Source organism: Dermacentor silvarum, chromosome 6, assembly GCF_013339745.2.
Source record: "Dermacentor silvarum isolate Dsil-2018 chromosome 6, BIME_Dsil_1.4, whole genome shotgun sequence".
Classification (NCBI taxonomy): Eukaryota; Metazoa; Arthropoda; class Arachnida; order Ixodida; family Ixodidae; genus Dermacentor; species Dermacentor silvarum.
Window position 1 is genome coordinate 162,955,110 of NC_051159.1, and position 19,145 is coordinate 162,974,254.

A 19,145-nucleotide genomic window follows, 5' to 3' on the forward strand; every position below is an offset into this window, starting at 1 on the left:
TCGTGCTGAGCACCGGGTCGTCGGTTCGGTGCCTACGGACTCCAGAAAGATGATGTCTAGCCTGAACGTCCGTGTTTGTTTGCAGAAACTATCATCATCAGCAATGGCTCGAGCGTCGTCGTCTTCTTCCACAGCTGGCTCCGTTGCCGCTCATCATTTCAACGTATAATTTCACTTCTCTTCTGTCGTCGTAATGGAGAGGCCGCGTTTACGGGGGTACGAGCCATTCATTGTCTTACGTGACGGACAGATTTAATTTTGAAGCAATTCAACTACAGGTCTGCCATCGAGATGACCGAACCCCTTGCAGTTTACCACAGCGGTCACAAGGCTACTCTGCTCACTTGCAAAAAATTGACCGGTGAAGTTGCCGATGTTCAATAAACATGTGCTTCACTGCCAACTTGTCTTCATTGATGTCACCAGTATCCACACAATGCACATCTCATCAATCACAACGGCACATTCCCGTAAACATTAAGTTGATGGCTAAGGGGCCGGTTAGGTATACAAAGGGACAAGCTTCTCTTATCATCCATCTCCACGGAGTGGAAGGGCCGACGATTTTTCATCGCTAATAGAAATGGCTGCATGAAAGTGCTAGGGTAACAATGCTGCGAGCGGTGTCTTCGGCTGCGAAGATCGCATCGACCCCTTGTTACGCCCCCGTCCAGGATTTTATGTACGAGGATAATTATTGTCGAAGTCATTCTGACGACTGTGCGATTGATCACTGTGCATGTAGGCGCTAGTGAAACGCTTGCCCATGACTCCGCAAGGCAGTGAATACATTTTCGTGCTTTTTGAGAACGATTGATTTGTACAAATGGCGCAAATGAATGGTTAAATTGGTTCATGTGCGCGGCGCCGTCCGCACATATGAACGCATTCACCACGTCTTTCCTTGCTCTCTCTCAACTTTCTTACCACCTTTCCTTTTCTCACGGCATAAGGGAACCAACCAGACAATTTCTGGTTAACATCCCCGCCTTCTGCCTTTTTTTTTTCTCCTCCTCCATTAGCACTACTTTGCTCTGGTAAAGTAATTACGTGTTCTGTCTAGAAGTGGACGACACTGTAACGAAAAATTCAGAACGCTCTGCGATCCAGCACCACCATGCAAATGTTCTGTAATTTTTCTGCGGCGGCTCGTAGCCAGGCTCTTCATGGTAAAAAGTGCTGACTCGAAGAACATACAAATTATCACCTCTGATGTTTTGCAGAGCTGAACCATGATACACAGGTCATTTCAGCGAGTGAGAGTACACCAATGCAAGCAGACGCTTCTGTTCGTTGCCAATGTTTCTAGAAGAAGGTGGAGGTTCGTGGATGCATTTTTTTTTGTCTTCGTCAAAGGAAACTAAAGGCCCTGTTGCCAAAACATCCTCTTTGTTCTCTCATGCAATCTATACAGGTTTCTACTTTCTATATGTCACCGCTAAATTGGATCAATAGAAGTAAGACATACACGACAAATACAAATGTTAAGGCGTTTCTTTATTATTTGACATGGCTACTGGACATTTTTCTTTGCCAGTACCTCTAAACGCTACACTCTTGGAACATCCAAAGTATGTACATTAGTAATGTCAGCAGGATGTGAACGCTACTACACTTTCACGTGGCCGACGCGAGTGCTTTCATTCTGGCGTCCCTCATTCAACAAAACGCCTGCAAAAAAATAGAAAACAATACACAAGAATAGAAGTGTGCACAAAACAAACACTGAATAAGTAAATTACAAAGGCAATGCACAACAAAGCAGATCCTAGTTTTACAGAGAAACAAAACACACCAATCAATGACTAAACAAATTTGTTTGAACACCACCCTTAAGTCGAAGACTTACAAGCAGGTAATCTGTAATGACGACTTGCACAAAAAAAGAATTTACAGTAGCACAAACAGACAGGTACAACTTTTCGTAAAGGTGCAAAAGGAGAACAGTAACGAGTGGGGTACGTAAATTGAACGAGACATTCGAGAGCAAGGCCCGTACATAAACGCCCCAAGGTTTAATAATTAGTGCGTTGTTTTGAAAGTGAACACAAACAAACAGCAAATGACCCACTCATTATTTGGCAATGCACTGCTGCCTATGACTCAGTTATGCATTACGATGATGACATTGGCCGATGATAGTGATGGAACTCATGTAATGGCACAATGTTCCTGCCTTAAAGGACACACAGTCTTGATGAGGGTCAACAACGTCACGAAGCGACGCCAGACGTTGCTTGAAAATAAAGGCCGTGGCTAATTGCCATTCTATATTTGTTTCGCTTTGTTTCAAGTGAAACATTCAGCTGAACCTCTTGTCTGTCTTTTTTATTTGCTTTGGACAGATTATAGAAGCTGTCGAAAAATTGACAGGTTCTAGAGAATTTTTTTTAAATTTCATGTAAAAATTAATTCCAAAAATACGCAAAACAAATGAAGAGACATTTTTTTCTGTGACTTTTCTTGTACAGGACCTGTTTGCGAAACATATGAATTGTGCTTGTGCAGCTAACCTCAAATATAGGCAAATATATTTTATGTTAGCTTTTGCTAATGAAAACAACAATTATTTTTGGTAGTTTTTCTGCACAAGTAGAGCTACGTGGTAATCTTCAATTAAATGACCAATACTCGGCGTCCTGTTTAGTAGCACCTTCGGGCATGACTTCGTGACACAGGTGGTCGTCGGCCAAGATGAATGTAGCGAGGGCGGGCTAAAAGCCATTGCTTTGTGCGTTGACAAATTGGCGGGATTGTGAATCGCGGCGTCTAATGTGCCAAGAACATTCTCAGTTAAAGGATGGAGTTCAGAGCTCACATAAATAGTGCTGCTTGTTCAACAGTCAGCAAAAGCTACAACGTCACACGCCCACACGACTGCTCGTTGGAAAACGTCAGACTATTGTACAGCACTTTCTCAAGAAAGCCCAAATATCTATGAATGCTTCCACACGACTTTGTGATTACAGTGGTGTCGATTTACAAATGAATGGTCAGACAGAGAATTTAACAGGAGTACTTAAGCATACGTGTCATACGCAATACCCAATGTTAGGGCATTTTTTCATTCGCTTACGTCGTGAGTCTCAGCAACGATTCAAACAAAACATCCTTGCTGTTTTCTCTAGCTTAAGGAATGCTGCCAATAAGCTTTCTTTTTTTATTGTGCTTTCATTAGTCAGTCCACTACCAAACTATAAGCCATACACCAAGGCCTTTCAAAGCAACCAATGTCTGCTTAGCACAACGATTCACCTTTGATCTTCGTCATTCAAACACTTGTGAAACGCACACATGCTCTCATTTCGGCACCACCGGACCAATTTAAATGTAGTTTGTTGCATTTACTAAAATCGGAAATCTACCAACTTTTTATAATAGGTTTTTTCATTTAGGCTCACCATAAATGTTTCTTGCGAAAGTTGCCAGAAATCGAAAATTTCCAGGAAAGTAAAGCAAGAAACAAAAAGTAGATTTTACACTTCTAAATAAAAACAGGTACCCCCACTGTGAACTGTACCAATCAGGTTGGGAAAGGCGCACAAAGTTTATTTATGACACGTCGCTCTCAATTATGCCACTAATTTGTCCACTAGATCCTAGCAACCCTGACTTCAACAAAAATATTAATTCAAATGAACTGCAAAATTTTATGTCACATTTTTATGATCCCGACATTTTAGCACAATCCGTTTAGATAATTGTGATCGTTTCGACATGAAGTTATTGGTTAGTAAAAGGCGCGGGTTCATTTCTTAAAATTAATTTCCACAAGTTCTTGCAAATTGTGAGACCCTAACCGAAATCCATGATTCTAATTGTCTGTTCACATTTAACCTTTTGGTCAGTTAATGGCGCTCGTCTGTCACATGGCTGGCACCTTTACCATTCAGGTTTAAATCAAATTGTTAAATGGAAGAAACCAAGTTTTCTTTTTTGGCTACGGTTTGTAGTGAGCAAACATGACAAGAAGAGAACTGCACTGAACAGTAAACAGACGGTACAAAAACTATATGAAATATGAAAATCTCGTTTCTGACTTTCTAGTGCGCACTAGTTGGTCAAAATTGAAGCACATGTTATAATTATAGCGTCCTCCTCACAGGTGCAGTTTGAGCCCACTGTCGTTCGCCATTGAACAAATCCACAAAATTTCAGTTTGCAAAACTTATTTCTGTGTAGATATAAACCTCCTCTAAATGCAACGTATTTCGGCGAAACCAGTTACGCGATAGCCCATGAAGCGAATATCTTAATTTGACATGTGGCTTTTTAGAGAAGTCGTAATTGTTCGCGAGCTGCCAAACCTGACACTGCAAGTTTCAGGTTTACCAACTACTTCAGCTCTCTGTCGTTCCAAGCACCTCGTCGCCACATTGCTCAGTACCGCATCAATAAAACAACGCCTGTAGCACCGCAACACTTTGAATCCAATACGTTAACGCTTTCGAGCAAACCGTGGACTATTCATAGTGACATTAAACATTGTCATCGAACAGATGTCCATCGACTTCACTGTCCTCAGCAAACCCTTCATAACAACCCTGAGCAGAGTTCGGCTCACGTCCTAGTGTGCATTTCGTGCCTAATACACGTAAATTTCGGTAGAAACTAAAGATAATGCGCAAGGAAGAGCACGCAAGTCATACAAATTCAATTCACATATTCATGGAAACCTTTTTACGTCGTACCCTAAATTTCACGGCTGTGTAAAAATATAAAAGAACTAAAGAAAAAAACGATAACTGCTAAACAAGTAGGTGAGTGATAGTCAATGTTATTCAGTTCGGCATCGTTTGTTTTACAAAACTGTACAAGATCTCGCCTACAGTTTGTACAGGGGCGGGGACGCATATGACTGTGTTTTAGACGAAAATACACAGAAACAACGAAAAGTAATGCTGTTCTGCGTGTCACATGACGCGATAGCGTAGTGAAGCCGCTCTGAACTTTATATGTATGAAACAAGAGTGGTTGAGACCATGAAGTGCCCCTGAATAGAATCTAAGGGACGAGTTTACAAAGCATTTCTTTCATAAGAACTGTCTGTCATTTCCCAGCCTCCATTCTATAGCACGAACTGCTTAGTGAATACGTTGTAAGAGCTCGAATAATATGTTTTCATGTTGCCCGTCATTAATAGGCGGCCTTCTTTGTCGTTATATTACGATTGGAATCATGAAGGGCCCGGCGCATGTTCTTAGCAACGTTTCTGTTATGAACTGCTGGAATGATACCGTCACGGCAACATGGTGTGCTTAACTCGGTCAGCAGTGAATATTTTACAAGAGACAGTTAAGTAAGATAGTTTCCCAAGAGATTAATTTTTAGATTTTTATACCGCGATATGATTATGAGACACGCCGTAGTGGGACCCTCCGCATTAATTTCGACCACTTGGGTTTGTTTGCCATGCAACGAATGCATGGTAAATGAGCGTTTTACAGCGAAGCTCCATACGCCTACCCCGGAAAATTTTCTGCGTCCATGCGTGTACATTGCCGTGTCGACAAATAAATATTTTTTTTCTGAAGAGCTAGTGCAATCTTGAGTTTCCGCGTAACAGAATTATGTTTTCTCGTATGTTCAATTTACAATCCGATGCTATCATGTCTGCAGGCTGTGCGTAAGTCGTACTTCACAAATTTTATGATGCACGTTACACTGAAAAAATTGAATTAGTTCAATAACGCACTTGCGCCAGGCGGAGGGTCTACTAGAATGCTGCATATGCTGCACTCCGGCACACTTGCGCGCGCGTGACGAACGTGTGCACACGATGTATCTGTCCTTGATGAGTGGGCGCTCTGTCCGTTGCATCGGTCGCGTAGAGTGTGCTGCGACCGTAATGGACATCAGGGCAAGACTTTAAAAATTAGTGGTTGCGTGTAGTGGTTGCGTGGTTGTAGTGGTTGCGCTTGTGTGACGTCGGCAACAGCTTCGTGGTACATCCACTCTCACAGGGTGGAATTGAGGCGGAATTTTTTTTTTTTTTTTTTACATTTCGCCCCCTATCGAAACCAAGAACTTGTATAGCTCGATGACTTGACGCATGAAGCGCATGCCTTTGATCTGTTCATATGTACCCTGTTCTTCTAATTTATGTACTTTACATTATGCATTGCAAAATTAAACATTTTTTAAGCCAATGCGTCGTCAACTGGTATAATAGGAGCAACATGAAAGGTGAGTGGAACTTGAACAACTTAGCGGACGACAGCCGATCACTCAGTGGGTTGAGAACCATGCTCCCTCAAAATTTTCTGTCAGCACAAACGAATCGATTGGATTCCCTGATATTCGAAGCATACTCGGAGAGGTCTGAGTGCACTGCCTCATATGTTAAAAGGCTTACGAAAATGGAGCAGTTTTGTCGGCAGTTACACGAGTAACCATTGTTAACTGGAAAATGTTAGTTGCCTTTTGAAGACAACTAAATGCGCGCCTGCAATAGTGAATTTACAAGCTGATGGAACATTTGTTCTTTTTTCGGTGTATATGTTGTTTTGGAGTAATAAGCTGGGAATTAAATGTCGACTGAGCCTAGCAGTTGCCGCTGGAAAATGGCATCATTTAGAGAATATTTTAACGGGACTCCGGGATCACAATATTCAGCAAACGTCTGCTTTCAGTTCTTTGTTAACTGTTTTGCCTGTGTGGCAATAACAAATTTCTCAGAAAGTAACACAGACAAGTTTAGTTTTCGTGGCGTCTAGAATGAAATTTGAAGCAAGGAGTGCATTTACGGCAATTCAAGGATCTCATTTCGATAAAGAACCACGAAAACGACAACAGATATGTAAATATTTATTCCCACGCTCGTGAAGTAGGCGACCGGCTAAACATGTTATGTTGTTCAACCTGTCGACGTTGTGTTGATACTGATAACAGAATTACTTTTCCCCACCACAGTACAGTTTTGCGATCTCTTCCGAAAGGAGCTAGGTGACTGTCCTTCATGATGAAAGCTATGACGTGAATGGTAAGCAAGAACAGCACAAAACACTTATTGTAGAAATCTCACATTTCATATAAGTACAATATAGCTGCCTCGGTTGTGACGCAGTGATACGTATTCACCGCGTTAAAGGACGTGTATAAACAAAACAGATATACGAACGACCAGCGCACTTAGAATCGTAACGCACTGAATGAAAACAAAATAGTACAATTCGGGAACAAAGCTATTCATAATTACTTGCACACACACTCACATGAACCGACTTATCCTATGTCTTATTAAAAAGCTTGAGTTTGTTGACCACGATAGCGCAAGAAATTCGAGCGAGAAAAAATATTGGCGAATTATTCGCTTATTTGACTATGCATAAACGAACATATGACACAAAAGTGCGTTATAAGTAGAAAATTATTTAGCGGAAATTTATAAACCATCGCGGGTGTCTCGTGGAAGGTTCCAACGATAAACTGATCAATTGAGCATGTGACATCCCTGATAGTTCGCCATGCACCGCGAATTATGCAAGACGTTAGGCGTAGAATTAATTCAGCGCGTTTATTTTTTCTTCTGGCTTCTCGGGGCACTGTAGCACAGCCTAATTGAATGTACTTGCCTTTTCTGCACTCGGTAATCGAAAACCTTTATTGCGCAGTTGTTTCAGCATGAGTGTCACAGGGGCATCGTTTATCAAATCCTTTCATTGGCATTTTTTCTCACGGCTTCTTTTTGATCGGCGGATCAGTCAACGGCTCCAGTTAAAACAAATTTTCTTAACCTGGTACAAGCGTAGTTGACGCTATCGCCGCACTGGCACGCCTTTCTCTCAGGTCTTTCAAAACACCTACCTGCGAGAACTTATGCTGGGATCCTACACGCACACCTATATAACTTGGAGCAGGATTTACCATCAGAGTTCATGATTCATATCACTAGCGCGATATAAACGGGACAAAAAGGAAAGATGCAGACACCACGAACGCAAACACCGCAATCGTTCGCGGTGTCTACATCTATTTGTGCCACGTTTACGTTGCGCTAGTAGCATGATTTGCGAACCTAGCAGTGAACTAGCCCGTGTGGCAGCATTACTTTCAGAGTTCCCGCTTTCCTCCTCTCTTCTCACAGACATGGTCGGCACGCGCATGCGCCCTCAGGAACGGTATTTCTCTCGATGCGCCGGGAGTCACCGAAAACAAAGATCGGTGGCTCGAAGCGCAGCTTCGGCAGAAAAAAAAGGGGGGGCAGCGAATCGCGCGTGCGTGATCAGAAGGAAAGCCTGAGCGTCGCCCGAGAGTAAGCGGCTGCGAGAACCACGCCAAGCAGAGGTAACGTGCAGGAGCAGCAGCGACCAGCGCCCAGCAACGCCGGCGGCCCGGCGGCAGAGCGGTCCAGGAAGGACGTGTCTCCGTCCACGGCCTGCTTCAGCGGCAGCTGGTTGGCCGTCCGGGCGTCGAACTCGCCCGATATGGACCCTGCAAACGCCAAGCAAAGCGCGCAGCTTACGATTTGCTCGAGGGGTGCGCCAATCCCTGCATCCCGTTCCAAGGCCTAGCGGAGAGTACTTTAGAATCGTAACGTTCCATTCGGTTTTCATTATTATCGCCCTTCGTCATTGGCTCGTACAAGACTCGAACGCCGCCGCGTCACCGTAGAACGTTACAAAATATGGGCCCTGGGACCGCATAACGCAATTTTCCTTTTTCATATGTCGCTTTTTTTTTTTACTTAGGTCATCGCCTGGCAGGACGCCACGCCTACGTTATCAACTCGTTGTAATGGGTAATAAGGAAACAATACACTCTGTGGAAAATAGTCTTTACGTAATAAGGCCCTTGATGTCTGCACTTATGACGGTCCCAGGCATGCCGAGTGCCACGTTGCCGCAAATAACTAAAGTTTCATGACGTGCTCATTACAACAGGGCCGCGATTTTGTAGCAATGCCTTATGACTTATTCTACACTAGTCTTATGATCCACCGCTCACGGCCGGCTGATCTCGTTGATAACGCGAGCGGACCGTCGCTCCAACCACTGGCAAAGCGCGATGCGCGCGAAACGGCATTACTACCGGAAAGGCATCGCTACAAAATAGACAATTTTAGCAGAGCGCCGCTTACGCTCCGCTCCGCTCAGATTTCACGCTGGGAGATACTGCCGGGAACTGCGTAGATTTCGCATTTGATAAGCGCGTCTTGCCGAGACGCGAGCGACGCGCTATCAACTCGGCTGCAAAACGACGAAGACGCCAAGTAGGCACGCTGTCACGCTCCGCTCAGTCGGCTTTGTAGCGGAGCGAGGGATGCGGTCTTTGTTCCGGTGCCGGTATGAGCATTGTGCGCAAGCGCAATAGCATTTCCGCTAAGCGGTTGTGTGGCATTTGCTAGCATATGCCGTTCTGAGCGGAGCGGACAGCAAGCGTTCAGCTAAAACACTCTAATACCGGCCCTGCCGAGAACGGTCCTATATTTGCAGCTGGAATTCCGGTATATATTGGCGCAAACTTTGGCCGGCTTGTGCGGCAACTCGAACATCGAACGACCGGCACAATAAACACAGGGCAACTGTCCCTTCCACTCCGGTCGTATCGGGTAAGCGGTGTTGACTCTATACTTAAATGTTACTTTCTAACCTGGGCTTAAATCAATCGCATTATACAGTGCTACGCTGAGAATATGTACTAATTAAGAAAAGAAAACAAAGAACCTTTATACGGCCAAAATATTTAATGAGATTGACGAATAATTACACAACATAAAAGCTAAAGTAGCAATGTTAAAAGCGTTAAGAAAACAGTATGCCGCGGCAACTAGTGAATCACTTTACAGCTATTGCTTCATATTAATTGTGATTTATTGCTTATGTGGCATTGCTTATGTTAGTACGCGTTTCTATATTTTATTTGCTTACATGCAACACAGCATTATACTTCAGGATTTGTATCAAGAAACTAGAATATTGCGTATATGAAAGTGTTTTTGCGTTTCTATTCCTTTCTTTTAGGCGTTACTTTAAATATCCCCTAATAAAAATAAGAATAACAGTGTCAAGTTGACTTCCAGGTGAACCAACAAGGATTATCTCAACTATACATGAACATGTATGAGGACTGCACATGAACATGTATGTATGTATGTATGTATGTATGTATGTATGTATGTATGTATGTATGTAGTATGTATGTATGTATGTATGTATGTATGTATTATGTATGTATGTATGTATGTATGTATGTATGTATGTATGTATGTATGTATGTATGTACTAGTATGTATGTGGTTACTAGTTATGTATGTTATGTATGTATATATTCATTCATTCATTCATTCATTCATTCATTCATTCATTCATTCATTCATTCATTATAGCCTGCCACCAATGCAATGCGAAATTAAAATAAGCGAAGCGACGTAGCAGAGAAGTCAGTCGGGAAAGCAAGCAAGAATGATAAACATGGCAGGAAGCAGACAGCCAAAGCAGTACTGCATGTAAATTATAACTTCAGTACTCAAAACAAATACAGCACGATAGCTGCTACTAAAATCAGCGCCCTTTATCGATGAGCACAGCGCCATGATATGCGCATGAATTATTGAGCATCAGAACGGACATTATTCCTGCTTAGTAAAAATGCACATATATGAAATGTGTTATTTGGGACGATACTCTTGGTTGATGGTCACGAAATTATTTGGTTCCTCAATAAATTACGAATATGAGCGATCCTACAACGTATTTGCATGCGATGTGAGCGCATAGCAGACGTAAAAAGAATGCATAACCATGAATTGTCCGCAGCGTGTGCACTCAGGGAAAAAAAGATAAGAAATGCTTTGCCATCAGATAAATATTGCTCTGGTGTCTGCATCTGCTTGCGTAGCGCAGTTTCATGTATTATTTACTAGACCCTCAGCAAGTACCTTTTGTTTTTAAATCTTTCTTCGTTTCTTAAAAATGTCCACAGTGATGTGCCCCTCTTTACTAACCAACAGGTTAATGGCGTGGTCTTTTATTTCTCTCTCACTCTTCTCCCCTGGTGACGTGCGTTCTATTCAGTGCAGGCGAAGATGAGTCAATTGAATCAGTGGATGCTCATTAATGAAAAGTTCTGGCTTTATATTCACATAAATGTTGCGAACGCGCTTTTAGCCATTAGTGGTGGAACGCAGTGGGCCGTAATAGAAAAGCATTTTCGCTTGTTCCTGCACCTTCATCCAATCATTTTATTTTAAGGTTATCTCCAACAGCGTGGTGGTGACGGGCAAGATAGAATATTAGATAGTACATTGTGCTAGAATACCTAAACGTGTCACGCAACTCGAGCGGCACTTACAACAGAGTATGCTCGAAGACGTGGACTAAGCGACACGGTTGCAACGAACCATGAAAACGTGAGCCGGTTTCAAAATGCTGTACGAGAGGCTTACCTTTCTTGAGCGTGAACAGGTCGTCTCTGTACTGAACCTTGAGAAACGTGGTGAGTTCCACTTCAAACACTTTGTTGGGGTCGTTTGGAATCTCCGGTGGGATGGAGCGCCTCCTTCGACCGTAGCCGTACTGATCGTTGCCACACGGAACCTGGTGAAGAAGATAGTTCAAATTGACCATCTTGCACTTAATTAGGTTTATTGATTATGCCAGCAACAGTCAACAAGCGTATGCAGCTAAGGAATGCTCGAAGATTCATTAAAAAAGCGAGAACTAGTATTGTTCGTGCCCAATGAACTGAAGAGACCGAGTAAACTAAATGGGATCGATCACCATAAAAGTGTAAGCTGGAGCAATACTCAGCAAACAGAAACTTCTTCCCAGCTAGTACCATAAAGGTACAGCCGGAAGAGAAGTTCCGCAGTTGAAGAAAATTTCACTCTGGCCAGGCGATTGAAACCGAAACCACTGCCTTTAGGCGAAATGCCCTTTGTGAGCAGGTTTCGTTTGCAGCTTCGTCTTATTTCCCGGTGGTTGACATTATTTTTCGCAAAGAGGGTAAAACTTGAAAAAGAGAGGTGCACAGGGATGTCTCTTACGCCTTTGCATTCCTTGATGCACACGTTGACGGTGCCAACAAAGAGCACGTAGTTCGACTCAGGGAACTTGAAGGCCCTGAACTTGGCTGAAAGCGTGTCACCACCGTCGAGAGTCTCGAAGTTGCCGAAAATGTATGGGTCGATGGAGCACCTGAAACACGACCAAACCGTAAAATCATTATCATCATCATCATAATTTTTTTTCAAGTTCACTACAGAAAGAACGGCTCTACCACACTGACACAGTACCCGTGTACTGTGTCAGCCGACTCCATTAACCACTCCGTCAACCAACTGCAACCTCTTTGCACTCCAAAGTATCGTCTTACCGACCGCACTAAATGTTCCTCAGTGTTAACACCTTGAGATACAACATGTACGACGCTATGGACTAGTGCCGCCTGTGCGTCACACTCTACGAAGGCACTCTACAAAGGCAACTTTTATTTGAGGCACTGGTCTCAACGAGATACTTTAATTATATATCCTGTGGTATATGTGTGTTAAGTGTCGTGTGCCCCGGGTGTATCATTTCATTTATCATCGCATTCACCTGGAGTAGCATGATAGGCGTTCCGAGTGGCAAACCTCTGCAGTTTTCATAAAGCGCCACTTAATTATCTGCCGTCCTCGACTGCCTTTTCATTCCTTTGAAAATGTTCTCTTAATGCAAGAAACCACTGGTTATCTGTTCTACGGATTACATGACCTGCCAATTCTCCCTCTTAGTCTCAATTAGAACATGAAACCCAGGCTTCAACGAAAGCTCGTTTGGTCAGGGATTATCCTGGCGCAGAATGCAAAAATACGGATACCAACCCCGTACAAACAGTAAAATGTCAAAAGAAAAAAACAACTAACAAGTGACAATTCGGCTGGCGTACTGGAGCATTCTTCACAATGGCGACAGCAGGCAACCTAAGCAGTAAGAAAGCTGGCGTGGACAACGCCAGTAGGCAATCGGCAGATTACCGTCACTGATATTAAGAGATATTAACAGTCTGCGCATTCGTTTGAATATGCAATTATTCCTCATGAAGGTGCGCTATCCGTTAACGTTTAGTGCCGATAATGCGTGCATTCTCCCGGTCAATATTACACCCAGTGAATTCTGTGGAACTTAAAAATTAGTAACTGATATTCAAGTTCTATGCTTCCTTCTTGTCTGCTTATGTTATATTTACTATAGGTCCCGTTCCATAGCTCGTTGAACAATACTTAATTTCTTCTCCAGCTATCGTTCGGTATCTTTCAAGGCGGAAATATAAGATGTCTGAAATGTATACAGATATTCGCCTGCTTTTTCACTTTCTTGCATAGAATATTTCCGTGGTGTAGGGGCTAAAAAGTATGGATCCTACCCGCGAAATAGGGTGCACAGCTAAAAATGTCTGCGTTCATAAAACTAAATTCATACAGCTATATTATGTGGCCGGAATCAAGGGTACAATATGCCAGTAAAATTACCGCGAATGCACCATCCCATAGAGAAGATTCCGTAATTACCTTTCAGATACAGGATTTGCTGCTTACGTGCACTGCAAGTTCGGTGCAACAGTCATTTGTCACAAAGCTGCCATGAAACCTAAAAGTTGGCGATATCTCTTTTCGCAACCTTGGGATAAACGACTGTGAGAATTAAACAAGGCGCGACGAATCACATCATACAAAAAAAGTTTTAAATGGGAGGTTGGAATAGACGAATTTTGCATTTCACACGGAATCGTCGTTTTCACTGAAACTACAACTAATGAGTAATTAATGGTGCAAGCAGCCTAATTAAGCGAGAAGATTTGTGTCCGGCTTTCTTACCTTCTTGTCGTTGTTTTATGTGACCAGTATCGTTAATTTTGTTTCTGTCTATTAGACAATAATTTGATTCATTCGACTAGATGAGATATCAGCGAACGTTTAACTTCTAATCCAAAAGATCAAGTTTACGCTGCATCAAAATGATAGAAATCTTTCTCTGGCTTGCACGTCTCCCGCGGTATCCGATTATGCATGGTCGATCTGCCACTTCTAATTACGCTCATAAATGTGCTCAAGAATTCGTATTGGGGCAATAGCGTTTGTTATTCCTTTTGTTACGCTGTCAGCGCCATATATTCTTTTTTTTCGGTCTCAAATTGTTTGCCTCGATATATCGCGAAATGAAAACACGTATCGAGCTGCGCTCAAATTTCGCATTAGGAATTATCGTAATCATTGGACACTTTTGTTTCGTAAACATGTCGCTCACAATTCTAACGAGTGCATACTTCGCGATTTTGGCGCTAATTTTGGCCCCGTCAATTGATCTCATTACGAAGTGCCAAAGATGAAAACTACAAGACCAACCTTAAGTCTCAAATTTATCGACATTGGAGTGTGCAATGCCTTCTAAAAAGCAAAGCCTCGGTGGTTTGACTATGACGTCATCAAGGACGGTTGAGCCTCTCTATACAAGCCGTTATTTTTAAAACACATGTGTCGCACGTTTCCTCGTCTGCTGTGAATAAGCTCTTACGCATGACATCCACGACACAAATACAAAATATTTCATTCTCTTAAAGGACATGTTCTCGCATGTAAGAAACCTGAGCGGTTAAGAAAAATTTCACGGCTGGCCAGTTTAAAGCATCACATTAAAGTGGCATTTATTAGCAAAACTCATCTGTGTTTCGGAGTCAAGACGAGCTATATCAAGTCCTATTATTCAGGACAAGCCTTTACATTATCTCGGCTTTAATCAGTGATTGAATGCTGATTAAGTGTTCCCTCTACACTGCGTCCATCCTCTGCAAGGCTAGATAAGCTATAATATGGAGACTATTTGAAAGAAAAAATAACACAAATAATGTCTATTCTAAGAACATAAACGCCTATGGGACACCAATGTCGAAAGTGTGCGTCAGACCACGGAATATTTGCCGCAGTGAACGTCACCGATGTAACCAAACTGCTCTGGATCTCGGGGGCTTTGCTTACCCATTCATGACGATCACTTCTTCCTGCTTGTTGGCACTGTCTGTGACTTTCAGGTAACTGGTCAGGATGCCATAGGTGCCTGCAGAAATATCAGAGGAATAATACTCGTCTAGAAAAAGTCGGTGTTACAGAAGCAAACGAGTTGGTTTTTGCTTTGGTTTTTACTGGTATCTAATTCAAAAAGAGCTTGGGCGTCTTTAACGGTGCTAGCTAGTCCTCTTCGCAGGGAAAGCAAAACCAAATGCAGGATAACATTGAAGCAGCCAAGTATCAGGAACATTTGCGAAGTTCCGCACGAGAGTAAAGAAGTCACAGATTCAGTAAGCGTAAACACAAACGCGTTCGAAAACACGCATATCATTTGAGAGTTCTCAAAGTGAGGCGGCCTACGAGTCTGCACATTATCTACATAAAAAATGTGGTTGATCCCTCTTATATAGGAATCGGTATAGAACACGAAAGTGAAACGTGTCTTCACAGAAGTAGTGTAATGTTTATTGCACATTGATATATAATGTCTATTGGTGTTTTGTGGCTAAAGCGCCCTTAGGCGTTGATGCACCCACGCTGACGCCTGGTGGCACGTCTCCTCCATCACGACTACCAACGTCGATGACCATGAGCAACCGTCGTGCATATGGAAGCTGCACTACGCTGCACACGCTAGCACAACACGAAAGACGAAGCACGTAACTGACACACTAATACAACGCGCAAGACAAAGCACGTAACTGAATCGTCACCGAGTCAAATCAGCGCGTACAGCGCGTCGTAATTGCAGCCTCCGCGATCAACTTCAGAAACATTTTCAGAGCTAATTGCGGAGGCCACGCTCCGCTGTGCTGAGTACGGTGAAGGCCACCTAAGTGGCGTTGGTAGTGCTTCTTGATGCCAGCGTCCCTTCGAATGCTGGCATCGAGGCGTCGTAGTGCTGAGACCACCGAAGCGTTCACTGTCGGTGCGCGTTAGGGCTCTGTTATACTCCGACGTTCACAACGCGCGCGCGCGCCGGCGTTCGTTTCGTCGCGTCACGTCGGCGAAGACACGCCAGGCGCAAATCCGCCTGCCCTATAGTCCAACGCGACGCGGCCCGACGCAGCGGCCGGAGCCAAAGCAGCGCATGCTCAGTAGAGCAGAGCGCCGCGCGGAAAGCGAGCGCCGCGCGGAAAGAAACGCGGACGCGGTGGCAGTCTGGGTAACGTCGTCGGCGCGAAATGCAGCATGTTGCATTCGCGCCGGCTGCCGCCGGGCCGCGCCGACGGACGCTGGCCGCGTCAGTCGCGCCTCGCGTCACACTATAGAGTGCACGCGTTTTGCTAGCGTAGCGTCGCTGTGCCCAGCGTGCGCGCGCGTCGACGTTACGTCGGAGTATAACAGAGCCCTCAGTGTCATAATGCAAGTACATCTCTTTTCTGCTCGTAGGCGGCGAAGCCGCCCCGAGCAAGAGCGCGGGTAAACGGAGTAGTGTTAAGATATATAAGGCGAGTCTGTGTAGCTGTCTGCAATGCGTTTGTGGCGCAATGGGTTAAACGCTCGGCGATCTATCGTTGCGGACCGAGAGGTCGTGGGTTCGATTTCCAAATTTGAATGTTTGTGGAACTTTTTTCTTCTGGTTTCTCTTCTTTGTATTATGTTCTATGACGTATTTCCGTGACGGAAATACGTCAGGAAGTCTTGGTGGACCCCGGCATTAAACACTTTCGTGTTAAAAGACACAAGCACACCTAAAATCAGAAACGGATTATTTTCTGCTTGGGTCTTCTTCTACTGCAACTCCTTCCCCGAAATTCACAAAGTAGAACGAGCGAGAAGATTTTTGTTGAAACAGACTACCATGACTTAGGGAATGTTTTTAGTATGAACATGCTTTAAACGTTTCAGTTGATCTTAAAAACTGGCCATATTTGCACCATTTCGATGTAGAAAACATGGGTGACCGTCTCGGTCACTGGACTGCGCTTTCGGTGCTGGCGCCTGTATAGATACTTCTTGTGTGCTTATGACGCGTTTGTATGTATTTATGCTTGTTGATATTTTTTCTTCTTTTGCTTTTCTTAATCCTGCCTGAGTAAAGATTGTGGTCTAACAAACCCTATATTACTATTTTAATGCGATAGCAATTATATGGACACTACAACGCGGATTTCTGCTGCCGTCGCCGTCGCCATGAGGTTCCGTATGACGTCAACGGCGATGAAATCGTCGCCGCGCTCCGGACGCTGCATGTGCGAGTAAAGGTTGCGAGAGACGCGCGCGTTCGCGGGGAGCGAACGCACGTCAGAGAGCACAGGCGCGTTCTGCGCCGCGCTCCCTGAGGGCTGCGTCCTTTCCTCCGTTACGATGACCATATATAGAGAGCAAACGCGACTTCTTCCGTGGCGCGAAATGCCGTGGAGGACGGGAGGAGGGAGGGGAGGCGACGTTTAGCTGCGGCACCAAATGCGTATTTATATAAAAAGTGTCGCAGTTTTCACCTGAAGGCGAAGCATCAATTGCGATAGCAAATTTTAGAGAGCTATGCGGAGTAATGATAGTAGCTTTATCAGCTTATAAACTTGGACATGCAGCAGCACCGGCAACACGCGCAACTGTTGTCGACGTGGCCGTCGGCGTTTTGCCCACCTTCGCACAAATCGTGCGGCGTTGGTGACTGTTGCCGGAGCCTCTGATATAGACCTACACCACGGCGCTACGTCACGAAAATGCGGTGGCGCTGTCGTCGGAATTAGTCGCTTGGTAGGCACTCCGCCGCCGAGCCGCCGCCCGTGTCGCGCCTACACAGCAGCCGCTGGGTTTCGCGGTGGTTGTGCGTTCCATCTGAGGTCTTTATTCTACGATTTTACAATGAAAGAAACGCAGTATGTGGATGGCTGAGTGGCGTCGAAATACGCAAGAGACAAAAGTTTCATAGGGTTCCTGTTGATGAAAACAGTCGCAAGCAATGGGCCGCCGCGGTAACAAGCGAAAGTTGGATTATGATACCAGATCATCCATTATGCGCAAAACATTTCGTACCATTAAGCTTCTCTTTTATTTTGATTGGCGTGCATTAGCCGATCTTAGGATCGTTACGATCTTGTACATATACGATCTTAGGATCCTTTATTAGCGTGCCATTATAATTGCTTGCCGCACTGTGGGAAAGCTAGATGGATTAGCCTTGAATGTAGGTCGAGCGAGCAGATGCCCCCCAAAACACGTCACATTCGAATTTGTTTTCATCTCAAAGATTGAGCCACCAGCATGTAAATATCCTATCACACGTTCACATACGCGGCAGCAGGGTCACAGCTGCGTTTATTGCAGTGTGGAAGTCATAAATGCGCCTAAACGTGTCAGTTAAATTTCGAGCGCGAAACAAAATGTACAGTGTTAGTACAGAGTTGGAGGATCGGACGGCCGCGTACAACAGCTAGCTCACTTGCGCGGCCTACACAGGCGGCGTCGCCGTAGGGCCGTACCTTGCTGGTCCCATCACCGAGGCGATCGCTTCTATCGCCGCTCACGGCGACGTAGAAATATCGGCTACAGCTGTTTTTACATAACATAATAGTTCTTAATAGAAAAGCTATCTCGAATTTGCGCGTGTTTCGTAAAGCAGCGCCCAGTACTAAACCACTGCGCGATCCGGAGCAACGACCCGACGGCATTTCGTCTCGCAGACGGAAACCGAAGCACCGGCCGTCTCAGCGAGGCGGCTCGGCTGGCTTGCAAGTACTACGTTTCGTTTGTTATTCGCACCAACGACACCGACAAACGATTCATTTAAGCCCACATTAATCGTGTTGTCGAAAATAACGCACAATGATGAGCAGCAGGCCAGGCCTCAAGCGCTGTCGGCCGTCACTGCGGCGGTCAACGAGCTAGGTCTAGCGTCTCGTTCTGCCGTATCCCGATGGGGGCGAGATGCAAGAACGTGCATTGGGGCACATTAAGAGTCTCACGTAGTCAAACTTATCCGGCGCCCCCATTACTGTGTGCTTCATAATGAAATCGTGGTTTTAGCTCTCCACCCCCTTAAAAAAAATGCCCCATCCCGCGAGTGCAAGCGGTGCGGCGAACGTGGGCGGAGCCAAACGTTGGGCGGAGCCTACGCGCGTCGCTATAGGGCCTAAATATATCGACGGTGCCTACCGCTGTTACAACATGGTGTAGGTCTATAAATAGGCACTTGGTGCTGCAGCTAAAC

General features: G+C 44.5%; 1 protein-coding gene across 4 annotated transcripts in view; it reads right to left on the minus strand.

Moving 5' to 3' along the window:
* Positions 1-1,476: 1,476 nt before the first annotated feature.
* The window catches only part of LOC119457005 (uncharacterized), a 251,339-nt gene continuing 233,670 nt past the window's right edge, over positions 1,477-19,145 (minus strand). The window contains exons 6-9 of one of the 4 annotated variants that reach the window (XM_049669732.1): positions 14,957-15,035; positions 11,987-12,137; positions 11,387-11,537; positions 1,477-8,433 (exon numbers count right to left, since the gene is read on the minus strand). In XM_049669732.1, the coding sequence (XP_049525689.1) occupies positions 8,225-8,433; positions 11,387-11,537; positions 11,987-12,137; positions 14,957-15,035 (590 nt within the window). In that variant the 3' untranslated portion in view covers positions 1,477-8,224. The remainder of the gene's footprint in view (positions 8,434-11,386; positions 11,538-11,986; positions 12,138-14,956; positions 15,036-19,145) is intronic. The other 3 variants (XM_049669733.1, XM_049669731.1, XM_049669734.1) reach the window with 3 other exon arrangements.